General features: G+C 51.8%; 1 protein-coding gene across 1 annotated transcript; it reads left to right on the plus strand.

Moving 5' to 3' along the window:
- Positions 1 to 17,184: 17,184 nt before the first annotated feature.
- Positions 17,185 to 18,309, plus strand: APLNR (apelin receptor). Its single transcript, XM_077819876.1, has one exon. It carries the CDS (start codon positions 17,185 to 17,187, stop codon positions 18,307 to 18,309), a length of 1,125 nt encoding a protein of 374 aa, XP_077676002.1.
- Positions 18,310 to 19,105: the final 796 nt, after the last annotated feature.

Genomic DNA, 19,105 nt, shown 5'->3' on the forward strand with positions numbered 1-19,105 from the left:
TCTTGCCACCCTACAGAACACCAGGTCTGTCCTGCCTGCTGAATTTCCACTTTCCAGGAAATTCCACCTTTGATTTTTTTTCCCCATTCCAAAATGAAACAACATGAACAACAACAAAAGGAAATTTCCCCTGCAACAAAATTCTGAAACCAAAATTCTTCAGATCAATCAGAATGTTCCATTTTGAGATGAAGAAATGAAATGTTTCTTTCTGATTTTTAACATTTTGGAAAAAACTCTATCAAATAAAATAAACAAAACTGTTCTTCAAAACAAACAAAAAAAAACCAGAACGGTCCATTCCTAGAAATGACAAAATGCAACATTTCAGCTTTATCAAAACTTCCATTTCCCCCACACAAAATCTGATGGAAATTGACATGTTTCCACAAAATATTTTGCTTTAATCAAATTGGCATTTTCTGACGGGAAAACATTCCATTGGAAAATGCCTGATCAGTATTCCCGTTGCATTCCCTGTCAGCACCCAGCCCAGGCCAGAGAAGCTAATGATCCAACCAGCGGCCCAAATCCAGTGATGAACCCTGGTCACGTGCCACCTGAGGCACGTTGCGCATGGGCTCAGAAGAAGCCGTGTGCACTGCAGTGTTGCTGTAATCATATTGGTCCCAGGATATTAGCAAGATAAGGCAGGTATCTCTCACCAACAGAAGTTGGGGCAATACAGAAATATTAGCTGACCCACCTTGAGTAGTTACAGTGAAGAACTTCTTAAACCGGCTCTCCTGCACCCCACCATTAAGGGGCACACTTGGGGCTGCTGTGCCAGGCAGCCTGGATGCTTGGATCCTTTGCCACTCCACATTTGGGGCCAGTGGAGGGAGCGGCGTTGCCAACTCTACACATATGAAGGTCATGCGACAGGCCTCAAAAACATCACGAGATTGGCGTAAAAATTATGCTATTAAATATATAGGGCTCTTTTCCCTTGCCTCTTGGTCTCTGAGAGCTAAGAAACTTTCTTTGTTTTCTGCAAATGCAAGCTGAGAGTCTGCCATGATCACCTGACTCTAGGAGCTGGGGCTTTAAAGAAAGCATCAAAGTTCTCAATGAAATCACTGGGGCAAAGTGCCAGCAGCAGCAAAGAATGCAGGGAACTGGCAGCATTAGGCATTTTTTGACCTAGAAGGATGGAGACTGCAGGATGGAAAGGGAACAAACTCCAGTGGGGAGCGTGGAGAAGGAAGGCACCAGGGGAGAGAACCAGCCCTGGATCCTTGCATATCCCCCCAGACACTGAGTGCAAACTCTGAGGGAAATAGGAGACAGAAATCTGGATGGTGGACACTGGACCTTCCTGGGCAGCAGCTTCTCTCTGGGCAGGGATTCCCTGGCCCATATGTCCTTTGTTTGGCAAATCATCCTTTTGTTTAAGGATGCTGCCAAGCAGAGATTTATATTTAACGCTGGCTGGGGATTTGCTGAGTGTGAGCTGGGCCCTGGGCCCATTTCTCTATTTTCCCCTTCCTGTCTCTTCTCCATTTCCTGCCCTGGATAACCTCTGCCAGACATGGCCTCATGCTCCCAACAACACCATGGCCCTGCAGAAAGGGGCAGAGACACGGAGGTGATAAACAGGGCTGTAGGGACCCCGACTGCTTTATGTTTCACCCAGGGTCAACAACCTGCCCTGGGGAGACCTTCTTCTGGCACTGGCAAGGGACCCCAATTCTGCCCTGAAGGGATACCCCCAGTCCCCTCCCATACTGCCTCCTCAACAGGATCCCAGCTCCACACATGCACAGCACCAGCAATGGGGCTCCAACACAGCTGCAGAGGAACTCCCCCTCCCCTCACACAGCTCCCCTTGTGAGATCCCAACTCTGCCCCAGAGAGACCCCACCTCCCCTCACACTGCCCCTCATGGGACCCTGCCCCTGCCTCACAGGGTGACACCCACACACTGCTCCCCCCACGAGATCCCACCCCAGAGGGGGACACCCACATACTACTCCCCCCATAGCACACTGCCTCTGCCCCCTAGGGTGACACCCTCTCCGTTTGCAGCCTGCTCCACCAATAGAACCCCAGTTCTGCCATGGACAGACCTCCCATATCTTCTCCTGTGGGTGCTCCGCCTTCATGCCCTCCCCATGAGCGCCTCCCCCACCCTGCTCCTGTTTCACATTGTTCCACTTTTGCCCTCGTGGGAGGAGGCTTCCCTCCCAATGACCTTGCAAGGAGAGAAGAATCCCTTTCCTGTGGAGTGGGTGGGACAGAGAGGTCTGGAAGTGGGGGTGTGGGAAAAGGGGTCCTCCCCTATGGGGAGGGGAAAGGGTGTCCTGTGTCTGCAAGAAAGGGATGGCTGGGAGAGATTGAGCGAGAGAAAGAGAAGGAGAAAAAGGAGGGAGGGAGACAAAAAAGGGGCAGCTTGCCTAAGGAAGGAGCCAGCTGGTCCCACTCCAGCTCCCCAGTCGGCAGCACTGTTCAATGCCCCTATCTTTCTTCTCCCCCGTCCTCTGGTGATAACGCCCCTAGCCCACAACTGTTAGGGACACAGATGTCAACTGCCCTGGGAAGGGGCCTATGTGAGACAGGTGGTTGGGGGGCGTATGTGAAATCGGAGACTGACAAGGGGAGACCATAACCTCCACCATCTCCTTGGGACATTTGTTCGTCTCTTTCCCTTCACTGAATCGCAGAACGGCGTGTTCTTACCTGGGCTGGGCTTAGCTGTGGAGACGCAGCACAGTGGCTTCCAACTTGGGTTAGCAGCTGGAGTTCAACCAAACAGGGGAGCCTGGGGCTGAAGCTGAGCTGCCCTGTCTTCATGGCTATTTTACCCCCATGTAGCTAACTCCATCCAGCTAAGAACACACTTGAGGGTTTGGTTCCTTTTGCAGTGTAGACACATCCTGAGCCTCTAGCCTAGGGGTCGGCAACCTACGGCACACGAGCCAATTTTTAATGGCATGCTGCTGTCTGCCGGGGACACCTAAAAAATCGTGCCTAGCCCAGCCCGCTCTTCTCTGCTCACCGCTCTCTCCTTGCAGGTCAGGCAAGCTTCCCCCTTCCCCCACCTCTTCCCCCAGCATGCTGGGTTCCTGCCCCTCCTTCTCTCCCTACCTGCGGCCGATCAGCTGACGGCCCTTGCTACGCATGGGGAGAGGGAAAAGCGGAGCCGCAGCACACTCCGGGGACCTTGGGGAAGGGGGGTGGAATCAGCATATCCCCTCCAGCCCCCTGCTGTGAGCCGCTCAGGGCAGGGGGCTGGGAGCACCCCCACGACCCCAGCCCACACCCCCAGCCCTCTGCCCTGACCCCTGCATCCCCTCACACACCCCCAGCCCTGACTCCAGCACCCCCCACAAATACCCAGTCCCCCCAGCCCTGACTCCTGCACCCTACTCACACACCCCCAGCCCCATGCCCTGACTCTTGCACGCCCCACATCCCCACCCCCATCCTGAGCACCGAACGGGAGCTCCTGCACACACACACACACCCACATTCCCACCTGCACCCCTCACACCAAATGGGAGCTGCCCAGGTAAGCGCTCCACACCCAAACCTCCTGCCCCAACCCTGAGCCCCCTCCCTCATTCTAGCTCCTGGCCAGACCCTGCACCCCATCCCCCAGCCTGCTCCTTCACCCCCAGCCCTGTACTCAGCGCACTCCCAGCCTCATCTCAGTGTAGAGAGAGGAAGAGAATGGGCTAGAACCAGGGAGAAGGTAGGTACCCACTCTACGTGGACAGGGCCAGGACCCCAGACTGGCAGTGGGGCCGGCAGCCAGGACCCTGGCTGGCAGGAGCTGGCGGACAGACCCCCAGACCGGCAGTGGGCTAAGCCGCTCAGCCCGCTGCTGGTCTGGGGTCCTGGCTGCCAGCCCCACTCAGCCCGCTGCCGGTCTGGAGTTCTGGCTGCCAGCCCTTGCCAGCCGGGGTCCCGGCCACAGGCCTCGCTCAGCCCGCTGCCGGCCTAGGTGAACAGAACCCCAGGCTGGCAGCGGGCTGAGCGGGCCAGCGGTGTAAGATCAGCATTTTAATTTAATTTTAAATTAAGCTTCTTAAACATTTTGAAAACCTTGTTTAGTTACATAATACATAGACTTATAGCGAGAGACCTTCTAAAAAACATTAAAATGTATTACTGGCACACGAAACCTTAAATTAAAGTGAATAAATGAAGACTTGGCACACCACTTCTGAAAGGTTGCCGACCCCTGCTCTAGCCCATTGCTCCTGGCTCCAGTTCTCTCTCACAGCCCTTCTCTTCACCTGGGATTAAATCAGGGTTTGTCTACATGGGGATATTGGCCAGAGTAGCTCCCCGAGTTGTCACTTCTATTCCAGAATAATGTCCACAGGTAGACAGGCCCGTTGTGTCACTACCATACTGGTTTTGTGAACCAAAAGAGAAGGATCCAGGAAATCAGCCTGAGATTTATCGGGAGTCTTTTCCCTTAGCAACTTCCCCAGGAACCAGACTAATGGGCCCCAGGAAGCCACTGAGGATAACCCCAGGACCTGTCTGATACTCAAAATATGTGGCCCCGAGCAAGGGGACAGTCCCACTCTGCTAGAAAGGAGAGAGGTGGAATCATGAGTTGCCTCCTCTTTCAGTGCTTTTGCTGAGAGCCTAGGGTTTGGGGGGATAGGGGAGCGCAGGGTCCAGCTGTGGGATTGTTTCCTGGCCCCCCCCATCCCTCTGCTGGAGGCAAGACCTACCCAGCCCAGGAACTGTGCAGGCTGCAGTTGTTCCAGAGGAACAGCCCATACCGGCTGATTCCCATGCAAACCTGCAGGAGATTTGTTCCACGCTCAGGAGAACTCAGTGCTGGGTTGACAGCCTGGGAGGCTTAATGGCCTTCAGCTATCCATGGCTCATGGGCAGGGCTAGATTAACTCTCCTGTGGGCCCGGGGCTATTAGATTTTGTGGGGCCACTGTATACAAGTCTTTTTCCTAATTTAAAACAAAATGATCACAATTATGGCATCGAGGCTATTAATGCTATACTAAACTTGACTTTTAATTATCATAAAGCCATTCTGTGGTTACATTTCAGTCTTAAAACATGTAGAATATAGTTAAGTTAATTCAAAATAGCCTACTTCTTACCTTAGAACAGCTGTTATATTAGTTTCTTTCTGGGAGGGAGTTTGGGTGCAGGAGGGGGCTCTAGGCTGGGGCAGAGTGTTGGGGTGCAGGAGAGGGTGAGGGGTCCAGGCTCTGGGAGGGAGTTTGGGTGTAGGAGGGGGTTCTGACCTGAGGCAGGAGATTGGGGTGCAGGAGGAGGTGTGAGGTGTAGGCTCCAGCCGGTAGGCGCTTACCACAGGCAGCTCCCGGCCGGCGGCACAGCAAGGTTCAGGCCGCCTGCCTGCCTGCCTTGACCTCTTGCCACTCCTGGAAATGGACAGCTGCTGGCACACCTCTGTGCACCTCCGGGGGCAGGGGGACAGCGTGTCTCCATGCGCTGCCCGCGCCCACAAGTGCTGCCCTCACAGCTGCAGGGATGGTGCTGGGGCGGGGGCAGTGCACAGAGCTTCCTTACCCCCCTGCCAGGGGCCACAGAGACATGCCAGCAGCTGGCCACTTCCGGGAGTGGCGTGGGGCCACGGCATACAGGCAGCCTGCCTGAACTCTGCTGCGCTGCTGGACTTTTAGCGGCCTGGAGATCACGATCAACTGGCAGAGGCTCCAGGATCGACCACTGAATTGTATATAATTATGGATTTATTTTTGCAGAGCTCCCCTTAGCCCAAGGCCCTGAGCTGCAGCCCCTAAAGCCCCTGCATTAATGCAGCGCTGCTCATGGGCACCATCAGGGCAGGCTTCCCACCCAGCCAGGCTGCCTCCCTCCCCCAGCCCTGGATAGATGTCCCCTATGAGTCAGAGTGAAATTTAGGCTCTGTGGCCCACATAGCCCTTGGCCTCTGTACCAAGGCTGCCAGCAAGGGGGCCAATTGGTCCTGGGGTTTGCAAAGTAGACACATGCACCCCCTGCAACGGCACTGAGCCCTGCAAAACTAATTCCATGTAGGCTCCCACTCAAGTGTCCGCTGGTAACAGCTTCCAGTACCCACCATCCTGGGCTGGGCTTGAATTAGCTGCCTCCAGATGAGAGCTGCCCTGCTCCATCCCAAGTCCTGGGGTTGGATCAAACTGGTGACCAACTAGAGATGGACAGATCTACCTGTAAAATCTCTTAAAAATACCCCAGGGGAAGAACTGATTTTCCTTCCCAATGCAGGAGATCAGGGGAGATTCTTCTCCTCACGTACCAGACATGGCTAGAGCAAGTATTACCCAATTCATGCCCTCACTCCTGAGATGGCTCAGGCATCCCAAACTGCAGGTTGTGACCGTTATCACTCCCTCCCCAATCCTGGGACATGTCTGGACCTGTTTCTGAGTGTATCCCAGACAGCACGGCCTCTGGGGGAGAGTCTGGATAGCTCAGGTTGGGCCTGGAGATTTCCACAGTGTACAGTTCAAGGGAGTGCATAGCTCAAGATGTATCTAACACCACCCTGTTAGGGTCCACATGGGGGTTTGAACCTGGGACCTTCAGCACTAAAAGCATGAGCTAAAGAAGAAAGTCCCATAATTAATGGCTTTAGCAAACTCTTATCCTTTTTTGTGGCCCAGTCACATCCCCACTCCACCCAGAGAGGCCTCTTCTAGCATGGGTTACACAAATGGAGTCTGTCATCTCTAGGTTACTGGGCCCTGGTGGAGGAGAGTGGATAGATTGGGGAGGGGCAGAGTCCTAACACCTGAGCAGGGCTGGTGATGGGCTGGCTTGCCACTTGTGCCCCATGTGACTAAAATCCCAAGTAGATTTGGGTCTCTTTGCTCTAGTGTGGGCCATTCAACAGACCAGTTCCTCAGGAGAGGGCAAAACCCTAGTAATTGCAAACCTCCTGGATTTCCCTCCCTCATCTCAAGCATATTCCTTCTCCAGCTCTCTGAGACTCCCTCTATAGGTCCCTGTCTAATCCTTTTCCACTGGCAGGAGCCCAGAGCTGGCTTCCCATGAGCATCAGAGAGCAAACGACATGGAGAGAGAGAGCCAGATGGAAACAGAAGGCTTTATTCTTCCCTGGTAGCATATGAATAACTCCCATTGATTTCATCCAAAGTTAGTGGATCCTGCCATGGGGAGAGAGCTTTCCACAGGAGGAGAATGCACGGAATGCCAAATTCTGCTCTGTCTTACATTGGTGTAATCTCATTGGTTTTCATTTTCACCAGGGCCAAGCGACAGCCAATCAGAATGGCAGGGCTTACACTCAGACCCAATGTAAATGGCTGCACAAGGGGTAGGCAATGGTGAGATGTGCTCTATGGAGAACTGGCGCTGGAACTGGGCGGGGCAGGGGACCATGGCTAAGGCTAAGATTTTATCATGGTTATTTTTAGTAAAAGTCACAGAGAGGTCACAGGCAAAAAACAAAAATTCACGGAAGCCGTGACCTATCCGTGACTTTTGCTGCTGCAGCTCCATGATTTCCCCCCACTGGAGCTGTGGGGTACCCCTCTGCCCACGGCAGCTGGAAGCTGCAGGGTGACCATATTTCCCAAAGAGAAAATGGGACACCCCCAGCCACTTGCCCAGGGCACATCCCATCCCCACCGCCTTGCGTGAGGCTGTCACCCATTACTGGAACCGCGAGGAAGGCCTCCTCAGGAGGGTGTTACCTGTTGCTGGAACCTTGCAGGGGGCCCCGTGAGGAGGCTGTTGCCTGTTGCTGGAATCCTCCCAGGGCCCCGCTGGCTGCCAGCTCCAGTCCCTCGGCCCCTGGAGCTGAAACAAAGAATGTCACAGAGGTCTCTGGAAGTCATGGATTCCGTGACTTCCATTGTCTCCATAACATAAACATAGCCTCAGCCATGGCCCCCCACTTTTTAACAAAAGAAACATAAGTGCAGAATTCATGTTCCCCACAGTTCCCCACATCCACAGCAGAATAATAGATTCTGCTGGGGAGATGCTGCAATTACATCTTTCACCCACTAGGGACTGCTGTGGTGCCAGAAGAGAGGGAACCGCCAGAGCAGCCAGCTGCAGAAAGGGAGGGGACACTTTGGCCTTGGCCCCCCCACTTCTACAAAGGTTCCAATGCCCTTGCTATGGAGTCCAGACGGGTCGCACCAGAGTGAGGACTCAATCCTAAACCTACTGAGGTCAATAGGAATCTTTCCATTGATTTCAGTGAGCTTCAGATCAGGCCCTAGAACAGGACAGACTCTGGCCCAGAGGCTGAGAAAAGAAGAGCAGAGATGGTAATACACAGCTCTTCTATAGCACTTTCCATCCATGAAGCTCAAAACGCTTCACAATCATCCCCATTTTACAGGTGGGTAAAGTGAGGCACAGAGTGACATGATATGCCCAAGGTTCCCCAGCAGCCAAACTAGAAACAGAACGGAAGTCTCCTGAGGTCCAATGCTCCACCCACTAGGCTACACTGTCACCCTTGAGCTGTGCTGAATAATGCGACTACTGAACGTTGCCAATGTTGACTGCTGTTCTGATGCTCCCAAATGACACATGAGTTCATTGCAAACTGGCTCGCAGTCTCCCCCCAGCTGAATCACGCAGCTACCCAGCTTGGTAAAGGACCCAAACGCCAGGTATTGTTTCACACACCAGGTGCAGGTTGGTACAGGTATCGCTCCCAGGCACATCTAATACAGCATACATCAGCCCAGCTATGCCAAAGAGTAGAATTTTATGCTCTTGATCCATTTAGGATTGTTGGATAAAAACTTCAGAAGTGCCTAAGATCTGCTCTACCTGCAGGTTTCGAATCAATGTGATTCTGTTGGTTAGGGCAATTTTTAACAGCTATCGTTACATAGGTACAACTCCTAGTATGGGCTCTTTACACAGAGACAGTGGAGGGCATATTGGGTGGAGCACTTACCTGGGCTTCAGGAAACTGTGTGTTCAATTCCTAGTGCTACTGGATTTTCAGGTGACCTCGGGCAAGTCACTTTCCCCTCTCAGTGCCTCAGTTTCCCCATTTGTGATTGATGGATTAAAAAAAGTCCTATAGAGGAGGTATAGCTATACTGATATAGTTAAAGCAGTACAACTTTTGTGAGCAGGCAAGATATATGGCCCACAGACAAGAAAGGGGCTTAAAGAGTCTAATTCTGAAAGGCACCTAAATACCTTTGAGGCTCTTGACCCAAGTGACTTAGGAGCCTAAGCTGGAACACCTCAGGGAATTTAGGCTCCTAAAGCTTTTGAGAATTTCACTCCCCTTGTCCATTTCTGATGGCAGGATGCTACCAGGGTTCTATCACACATGCAAAGGTTCATTTCCCAAACAGGAAGGAAGCCATGGGAGCAGACACTGTTTGTTATCACACACACCCGCAAAACACACACAGAGAAGAGATACTGGGAAGATCATATAAAAAAAACAACAGAGAGCTAGCTTGCTCCCAGGTCCCACACAGACAGCACACATAGCACAGAGGATACTGAGACAGAAAGATAAAAAACCCACCACAAGCTGCTGAGATCACTATCAGTGCCTGTGCAGGAGCCTCACTGAAGTTGGTTGCATTGGTGGATGACCTCTGCATAAGGACGGACAATGATACAGGATGAGACCTGAGCTGGCTAGTAACTAGAGAAGAGCACTCTGACTCCGAGGACCTGCAGTCTAGTCTTCCCTCTGCCATTGGCCTGCTGGGAGATTGTGGACAAGTCACGTCTTTCCACGTGCCTCAGTTTCCCCACCTTCAAAATGATATTGTCCTCCTTTATAAAGTGCTTTTGAGACCTAGGCTATACAGGGTTATATAAGAAGCAGTACTAGAGAGAGGGCTCTCGGCAGGGCGTTCTCCACCTGGTCTAAAAATCGCCTGAATTGATTGACCTTGAGGAGGTCTCTTTTTCGCAGGCACTGGAAAAGGGTGGCAGTATCGGGCCTGATCCACTGCCCAATGTGACTCTTTTTGCAGAGAGGGTCTGAGGTGGGCTGGTTGTTCTAGGGTTGTTACATGGGGCTTGTCTGTACTTAAAACGCTGCAGCGAAGATGCTACCTATGCTGATGGGAAGGGTTGTCCGACCGGCGTAGGTACTCCACCTGCCCGAGGGGTGGTAGCTAGGTCACCAGGCGAATTCTAGCTGTCCACACCGGGCATCGGTCAGTTTAACTGCTTCAGTCAGGGGTGTTGATTTTTCACCCCCCCGCTCCTTCCCTGTGCGATGTAGTCATACCGACCTAATTTCCTCATATAGACCTGGCTGGAGTGAAGGGGGCTGGCTCTGTCCCGGGGAGGGGCTGTTGGCATGTGCACAGTTTGTATATCTCAGCAATGGCAGGGTGCCCAGGGCTCTGGGCGGGCACCTTTCCTTGCTTCCTTTACCATACAGCAAAATAAATACATTGGCAATAACCCAAGGGATGTCTGGGGCCATGAACAATTAGCTTCCTTCTGTGGAATCCAGGAAACACAGTGAAGGGCTAAAATCCATATGCTGTTTATGTTACAACCTGATATATAGACTGAGTCAGCTCTTTTTACAGGCCCAAAATCCAGAGTTTGATCAAGAAGACAGAGGCCTAGCAAATAGTGAACAATATTAGCTAAGAAGCAGAACAAACATAGGACAACCTTGCTTTTTGCTAAGATAAGCTTGGTCAGCAAGAAGCCAGGTGGAAATTATAATTGGGGGCTTTATCTCAAAGTTGCAAACAGACCAAAGGAATGAAAGGGGCCCTGTTTCTTCTGTAGAAGAGGTGCCTTCCTACACACCAGCCTTGAGTTTATGGAAGAGGTTCAAACATATCAGTATGAGGTATGATATCCTCCCTCTCACAGATGTGCACCTCTCCTCCAAGCCATTGCCAGTGCCTGCCTTAGAAACACAAATGAACAATTAAAAGACAATCTTTATTCCTATATACTTTTCATTTGTCCTTTTGCTTTAACTCCTAGGTGTGTACCTGTTGGACAATCAGGGGAGCTACTTCATTCCTATGGATCCCAAATCAGAATTCAACATATATATTTTATACTAACACACTCTATATATTGTTTAATGGAAAACACCTGTGTACTAATTAAGTGTCATGTGTTAACCTTGAAACCATGGGTGGAGACATTATGTAACCTTTTGACCATTGGCTACTATGCTTATCTTGTCTTGCTGCTAGACTTATCCAGGGGTTTGGGACTGCCTACCCCATCATTTCCCTCTGCCCATGGAAAATCCATATAATCCATTGTAATCAATTGTTTGGCAGTGTCTCTAAGCCTAATAAGCGAGGTGACACTCCATCAGCGCTGTACGTAATATACCCACGTGCTTGATTCTACACGGTGTCCATATTTGTTCCTTCACACAAATTCTCAGCAACTGGGGAGTCAGGGATCCAAAGGGGGAACTCGACCTGAGACACCAAAGGCTCCTGGAGTCGTACTGAAGGGGGACTTCAGATTATTTAACCAACAAACCAGAGGAGAAATTGAGAGACATCTCCACTTCACTGAGCAAACCATCGGATGCTTCCTTGGATGATTAGAATCAATGGGGCCAGATCCCCAGTAGGTGTAAATCAGCACAGCTCTATAGACATCAATGGGCCAGTGTGATGTTCCCCTGGTGTTATCTGGACTGGTGATCTGCTAGGTCACTCCAATCCTCTACTCTGGGAGCCAGCCTTACCCTGCTCTTCTGTGAGACCACCACTCCTGGGCTGTTCACGCACAGCCTCTGGCATATAAACTGCTCCCAGCTACGTGGGTTAGCACTTTCGGCCAGTTGCTGCTTGGATTGTGCAACCGAACGACACTAACCAATATCTCTGGTCCCAGACACAACCCTAGGAACCTCCATCTTGCAGTGTCCAGTTATGCCCACTGGATGCTGCAAGCTTATATGAGTTCATCAATTTAACAAAGAAATTTATATGTACCAGGCTTGTTATCCCAAGGGGAGTCTCTGACATGCTTCAAACCAAATGCACTGCTTCAAGTAGAAAAACAAACACATTTATTAACTACAAAGATAGATTTTAAGTGATTATAAGTCAAAGCACAACAAGTCGGATTTGGTCAAATGAAATAAAAGCAAAACGCATTCTAAGCTGATCTTAACACTTTCAGTGCCCTTATACACTTAGATGCTTCTCACCACAGGCTGGCTGGTTGCCCTTCAGCCAGGCTCTCCCGTTTGATCAGTGCTTCAGTCGCTTGGTGGTGATGTCTGTAGATGTAGATGGAAGAGAGAGAGAGAGAGCATGGCAAACGTCTCTCCCTTTTATCATGTCCTTTCTTCCCTGTTGGCTTTGCCCCACCCGTTCATAGTCAGGTGAGCATTTCCTCATCCCAGTCCCAAACTGACCATAGGAAGGAGGTGACTCACTTGAGAGTCCAACAGATCCTTTGTTGCTGCCTAGGCCAGAGTCTTTTGTTCCTGTGAGGCTGGGCTGGGTTTGACCCATACATGCCCTGATGAGGTGTGAACTGCCTCTCTGTTCTTGGAGAGTTGTGCCTGGGCTTGTTTTAAGCCATGAGGACACATTTTCAGCCTCATAACTATATACGTGAAATTACAACCTGTAACATCACTGTAACAACAATATTCAGTGCATCATGAGCCTTCTGAAGACATGCGACATGACAAACTTTGCATTGGATACCACACAATAGTATTATAAGGATGAACATGGGGGTGTAGGGTGTTCTCCCGAGATACTGAGTGTCACAGCCAGATCCCCAGCTGGGGTAAATTGGTGCAGCTCCCTTGAAGCTATGCCAATTTATACCATCTAAAGGGCTGGCCAAATGAAAGATTCCTTCAGTAAAATGCCAGGGAGCAAAACTTTGCTGAACTTTGGGAGAAAGAGAAGAGGCACAGATGCATTCCCAGAATCCATGATATCCTCAGCTGCTGAATCAAAAATGTCTGAATCAAAAATCTGACAAAAATGTCAAACCACTGTGCAGCCCCACTGACCTGAATGGGGATTTATGGGGATAGCTGAGGAATGGATTTGACCCATCGTATAAAAGCTACCTACCACTAAACATGCCTAGCACATACTTAAAATATTGGTCATCAGCCACACTGGAAGGTTTTGTCCTGCCAAATAAGTTTATTAACCTTTAGCACCTTGAATGTCTCCACGCAAATTTGCTACCCACGCACTGCTGTGGCTTTAGGCTATTAGCTCTGCTGCAAAGAAACCTAAATCACATTTGTTTCTAGCCTGTGCTTGTGTGTCATAGGACAGTGATTGGGGAGATGAAAAGTGCAGGTGAACTTGCTTGCATGCTACTTAAAAGGCCACTATGCCCCAGTGCCCCAGTCATTCAAAGACCCGCAGAGGTGAAGGCCAAAAGGAAGCATGATGATTGGCTCAGTTTCCCCATCTTTAAAATGAGGATAACTTGAAGGGCTTTGAGATCTGTGGATGAAAAGCACTATAGAAGAACTAGGCATTTATTCGTGTTCTTATTATAGTCTGACCTCCTCTAGGAAAGAGGTCATAGAATTCCATCAGTAATTTTTGCATTGATCCCAATATCTTGTGGGGAAACGAGTTTTTAGACCAACATCCAACCTTAGTGTAAAGACTCCAGGAATGGAGAATCCACCACATCCCTAGGTGAGTTGTCTCATTGGTTAATTACCCCCACTATTAAACATTTGCACCTTCTTTCCCATTTGAATTTGCTTAGCTTCAGTTTGCAGCCATCAGCTCTTGTTATGCCTTCGTTAGATAAAAGAGCCCTTGCTCCTTCTCTCTCCCTAGGCGCTTACAGTTTGATGCTGGATAAACTAAAAAGATTCTAACTCCTTTAGTCTGTCACTGCAAGGCAAGCTTTCCAGCCCTCAAATCTTTCTTGTAGCTCTTCCATGGATTCCAGGGCCAGAAGGGACCATTGTGATCGTCTGGTCTGACCTCCCGTAGAATGCAGGCCAGAGACCTGCCCCAGAATCATTCCTAGAGCAGAGTTTTTGGAAAAACAGCCCATCTTGATTGAAAAATTGCCTGTGATGGAGATTCTCCTCTGGTAAATTGTTCCAATCGTTAATTATTTTCACACTGTTAAAAATGTACCCCTTATGTCCAGTCTGGATTTGTCAAGCTCTAACTTCCAGCCATTGGATCATGTTAGATATTTCTCTGCTAGACTGAAGAGCCTATTATTAAATATTTGTTCCCCATGTAGGCACTTACAGACTGTAATCAAGTCACACCACAACCTTCTCTTTGTTAAGTTTGATAGATTGAGCTCCTAGGGTCTATCACTATAAGGCAGGTTTTCCAATCCTTCAGTCATCCTTGTGGCTCTTCTCTGACTCCTCTCCAATGTATCAACATCCTTCTTGAATTGTCGACAATAGAACTGGACAGTATATCCAGTAGTGGTTGCACCAAAGTAAAATACAGAGGTAAAATAACCTCTTGACTCCTACTCAAGGCTCCCCTGTTTATGCATCCAAGGTTCATATCAGCCCTTCTGGACACAGTATCACACTGGGAGCTCAGCTGATTATCCACCAGAACCCCCAAATCTTTTTCAGAGTCCCAGGATAGAGTCCCCCATCCTGTAAGCATGGCCTCCATTCCTTGTTCCTAGGTGTATGCATTTCCATTTCATTTACATTTAGCCATATTGTTTGCTTACACCCAATTTACCAAGTGATCCAGATCTCTCGTATCAGTGACCTGTCCTCTTTGTTATTTACCCCTCCCCCAAGTGTGGTGTCCTCTGCAACCTTTATCAGTGACGATTTTATCTTTCCTTCCAGCTCATTAACAAAAATGTTAAAATAACATAGGGTCCCCCTTGCTGGTTATTCAATATCCATCTCAAAGCGTGGACACTAGAATGTGGAACACAACTCCAGTAATGTACTATTTCCTGTGTACTATGCTGTTGCATGCAGTTAGGGGACTAAAGACAGATAACGTGCTGTGGTCATTCAATAGAATACCAGTTACACACAGACCTGTGCTAATGTTCTAATCTCATGTGGCATGATTTGCCGCTCTATACAAGGCCTATGTGTTTTGTAACATGCTTAGCTCCTGCCTAGGCCAGGATCTGACAGGCATTTGCCCGTTTTGAGCAACATGGGCTCAAACTGTAGTGCAGATGCTCCTAACTAGCCCATCTCTGTTGTAGACTTTCCCAGGCTAGGAGAGCCAGTTACAACACAGGAGCATGTGTGTAGAACTCCATCTGCTCTTGCATTGTGGACAGGGGCAGGCCACATTTGAATCATGTCCCTGGGCTGTGCTACAGCCGTGCTCTTTGCATGTTCAGGAGCATGGCAAATACATGGTTTGTTCCTCTGTGCACTACAAAACCAGACTGTGTGTCTTGAGTTAGAACGGGGAGCCCCTGGTTGATTCGGAGGGCATCAAGGGCCACTGTGTTACAGCCATGTCTTTGGTTCTGCAGCACAGATGGGACCAAAGGGGACTGATATTTGCTTTGGCAACTTCCCTGGCCATGCCGGTAAAACTCTTGTAAGTGAACGCTGGAACCAGCAGAGGGACCGACAGACAGTCAGGGCCAGGGGCAGCAGGTTTGTATAATTTTTGGTGGTGCCCAGAACAGGTCCAAGACCTGCTCCCCCACACACACCTGCCTTATAAGCTGATATATATTTTTTTAAATAATGTAAAAATGTGAGGGCTCTGGGGTGGGGCTGGTGATGAGGGGCTTGGGCTATGGGAGGTGCTCGGGCAGAGGGTTGGGGTGTGGGGGTGAGGGCTTTGGGGTGGAGCTGGGATGAGAGGTTCATGGTACAGGAGGGGGCTCAGGGCTGGGGCAGAGGGTTGGGGGGGGGGGGCGAGGGCTCTGGCTGGGGGTATGGGCTCTGCGGGGGGGCAGGGCCAGGGATGAGCAGTTTGGGGTGCAGGCAGGCTGCCCCAGGGCTGGGGCCAGAGAGGAGGACTCCTCCCAGCCCTCTCCCTGTCGGCAGCAGTGAGCTCTGGGGGAGGGGCCCCCCTCCTCCCCCCCAGCAGCACACTCGCTTCGCACCACTGTCACAGCACATGCTCCTAGAGCTCCTCTCAGGTCCAGGAAGCCCCCTTGCCTCTCCTATGGTGGGTGCTGGGAGTGGGGGGGCTGCCATCACGTGTGCACCTCCTCCCCTGCTGCTGCCCCTCACTGTAGCCTCACTGGGGGTGGGGATGGGCTGCCCCTTGCCCAGCGTGTGCAGGAGCGGTGACTGCTGGCAGGGGGCCCCCTGTGCTGGTGAAGGGTCCCGTCGGAAAAGGGAAGTGTTCATCTGTCTGAGGCAGAAGGGCAGAGTGAGGGTCAGCCTGCCCCGGCAGTAGTGGTTTGGGGGCGCTAGGACCCTGTGGCGGCAGTTGATGCCGGGAGCCAGCAGAGTGGAGTGCAGCACAGAGTTGTAGGGGGCAGCCGCCTGCTGCCCAGGGCGCAGGCAGGGAGGCTCGCAGGAGGTGCGTGGGGGCAGCAGGCAGTGCCGGGGGAGAGACACAGCCTCAAACATTGTTGGAGCTGGGCCCCCGGGGCCTGAATATTGCTGGAGCTTGGGCCCGTATAACTCACCGCCCCTGGTCAGGGCTGATCGCTTTAGTGGGGTTGCTAACTGCATCTGTGAAATTTCACACGGACCCACCCCCCTCACTGCCCCCCAGCAGCTCCGGCTGGCTTTAGTCCACATTCCAGCCCTGGCTCTGGGGACCCAGGGAGGTGGGGATGGAGGGGCAGGCGGCATGGGCTCATGGATTCAAAGAGCAGCCGGAGCTGCTCTGCCCAGCACCTCAGGAGCCAATTCATCCACTGGCCTTGAGGATGCTGAGTGAGAGGCGGAGGGGAGGGGTGGGGATGGGATGGGAAGAAGGGGGAAGGGTCTGTAACTTAACGATTCTAATTAGACTCAAGGCTGAGGGACTGACAGGCAGGAGGAAGGAACAGCTGCCTGTGTGTTAGACAGACAGAGACAGAGAGATCAGGGAGGGCTCTGGCCACATCTGTCTGAGGATTAAGGAAGGAAGGAGAAGAGAAGAGAAATGAGCTGAGTGAAGACTAGGGCTTAGGCTGTCTCCCCAGCGCCAACAGCAAGGACGTGGCTGAGAAGTCAGAGGGACTTAGAACATTTGCCCCATAGACCCAGGTCCCAGCCTGAGAGACTTTCAGGGCCAGAAGAAACTCCTCGCTCCCAGCATCCTTCTCCCAGCCTTGGAGCTGGGATCCCCGAGGCATGGAGGAGCAGCTGGATTGGGCGGCCTATGGTGAGAACCAGACGGGAGACTGTGAGTATGAGGAATGGAGTCCATCCCTGGTGCTCCTCCCCACCATCTATCTGCTGGTTTTCCTGCTGGGCACAACAGGCAACGGCTTGGTGCTGTGGACCATCTTCCGGGGAGGGCAGGAGAAGCGGCGCTCAGCCGACACCTTCATCGCCAACCTAGCCATGGCTGATCTGACCTTTGTAGTGACCCTGCCACTTTGGGCTGCCTATGCCTGGCTGGGCTATCACTGGCCTTTTGGCTCCTTCACCTGTAAGCTCAGCAGCTACCTGATCTTTGTCAACATGCACGCCAGCGTCTTCTGCCTGATGGGCCTCAGCATTGATCGCTACTTGGCCATTGTGCGGCCAATGGCTAATGCTAAGCTGAGGTGGAGGGCCAGTGGGCTGGTGGCCACCATTGCCCTCTGGGCCTTGGCGGCCATTTTGGCCTTGCCAGCCATGATCCTCCGGCAGGCAGCAGTGCTACTGGGAGAAACCAAGGTGACGTGCTACATGGACTACTCGGGCTTGGTGGCCAATGGGACCGAGGGGGCATGGGAGGTGGGGCTGGGCCTGTCCTCCACCATGCTGGGCTTTGTGGTCCCCTTTGTCGTCATGCTGACCTGCTACTTCTTCATCGCCCGCACCATCGCTGACCACTTCCGGAAGGAGCGCAGCGAGGAGCTGAGGAAGAGGAAGCGGCTGCTGAGCATCATCATTGTGCTGGTGGCCACCTTTGCCCTCTGTTGGCTACCCTACCACCTGGTGAAGACCATCTACGTGCTGATGGACCTGGAGGTGATGCCCTGGTCCTGCGGCTTCCATGCCTTCCTCAGTAACTTGCACCCCTACTGCACCTGTGTGGCCTACATCAACAGCTGCCTTAACCCCTTCCTCTATGCCTTCTTTGACCCTCGTTTCCGGCAGGCCTGTGCTGCTGTCCTGTGCTGCAGCAGGGGGCGCTGGCCAGGGTCCGGCAAGGACAAGTCAGCCAGCTACTCCTCCAGCCACAGTCAGAACCTGCAGGGGAAGGGTAGGGAGCTGCCACGGGAGAAACTGGGTCCAGGCAGGCAGGAGACTCTGCTCCGAGGCTAAGAAAAGGGGGATGACATGGACCAGCCTCTGGGGACATCTGATAGAGTGAGTCCTCCTCTGCTGTCACTCTGTCTTTCATTGTTTCTCTCACTCCTTCTTTCATACTTTCTTTTCTCTCTCCATCACTGTCTCCCTCTTTCACCCTTCACTATCTCTTCGATTTCTCCTTCTTCTCTTCCTCCAGCTCTCTCTCGGATTTGCTTCTCCCTTGTTGCAGGCCTTATGCGGATAAGGCATTTTCAAGGCCTGTGGCTACCCTGTAGAACCTCAGCATGACCCTTTAAGGCACGGACTGTGCGCTAGGGGCATGTCTACACTGCGGCTGGGAGAAGCCTCACAGACCCACCCAGGCCGCCATCCACTCTGCAATGGCTACACATTGCTATTTTTAGCGCGCTAGCTCCAGCAGACCTAGCGCTTGTCCATCTCCCCAGCTGCCGTGTAGACATACCCTAAAGCAGCAGTTCTTTACCAGGGGTCTGAGGCCCACTGGGGGCCACGAGCAGGTTTCAGGGGGTCCGCCAAGCAGGACCAGCATTAGACTGTCTGGGGCCCAGAGCAGAAAGCCAAAGCCCCACTGACCCAAGCCCTGCCAACCGGGCCTCAAGCTGAAGCCTGAGCAGCTTAGATTCACAGGGCCTCCTGTGGCCTGAGGCCCTGGATCATTGCCCTACTTGCTACCCCCTAATGCCAGCCTGGCTTTTACATGCAGAAAAACAGCTGTGGCACAGGTGGGCCGTGGAGTTTTTATAGCATGTTAGGGGAGCCACAGAAAGAAAAAGGTTGAGAACCCGTG

Source organism: Eretmochelys imbricata, chromosome 6 (assembly GCF_965152235.1).
Source record: "Eretmochelys imbricata isolate rEreImb1 chromosome 6, rEreImb1.hap1, whole genome shotgun sequence".
In the NCBI taxonomy this organism is placed as follows: domain Eukaryota; kingdom Metazoa; phylum Chordata; order Testudines; family Cheloniidae; genus Eretmochelys; species Eretmochelys imbricata.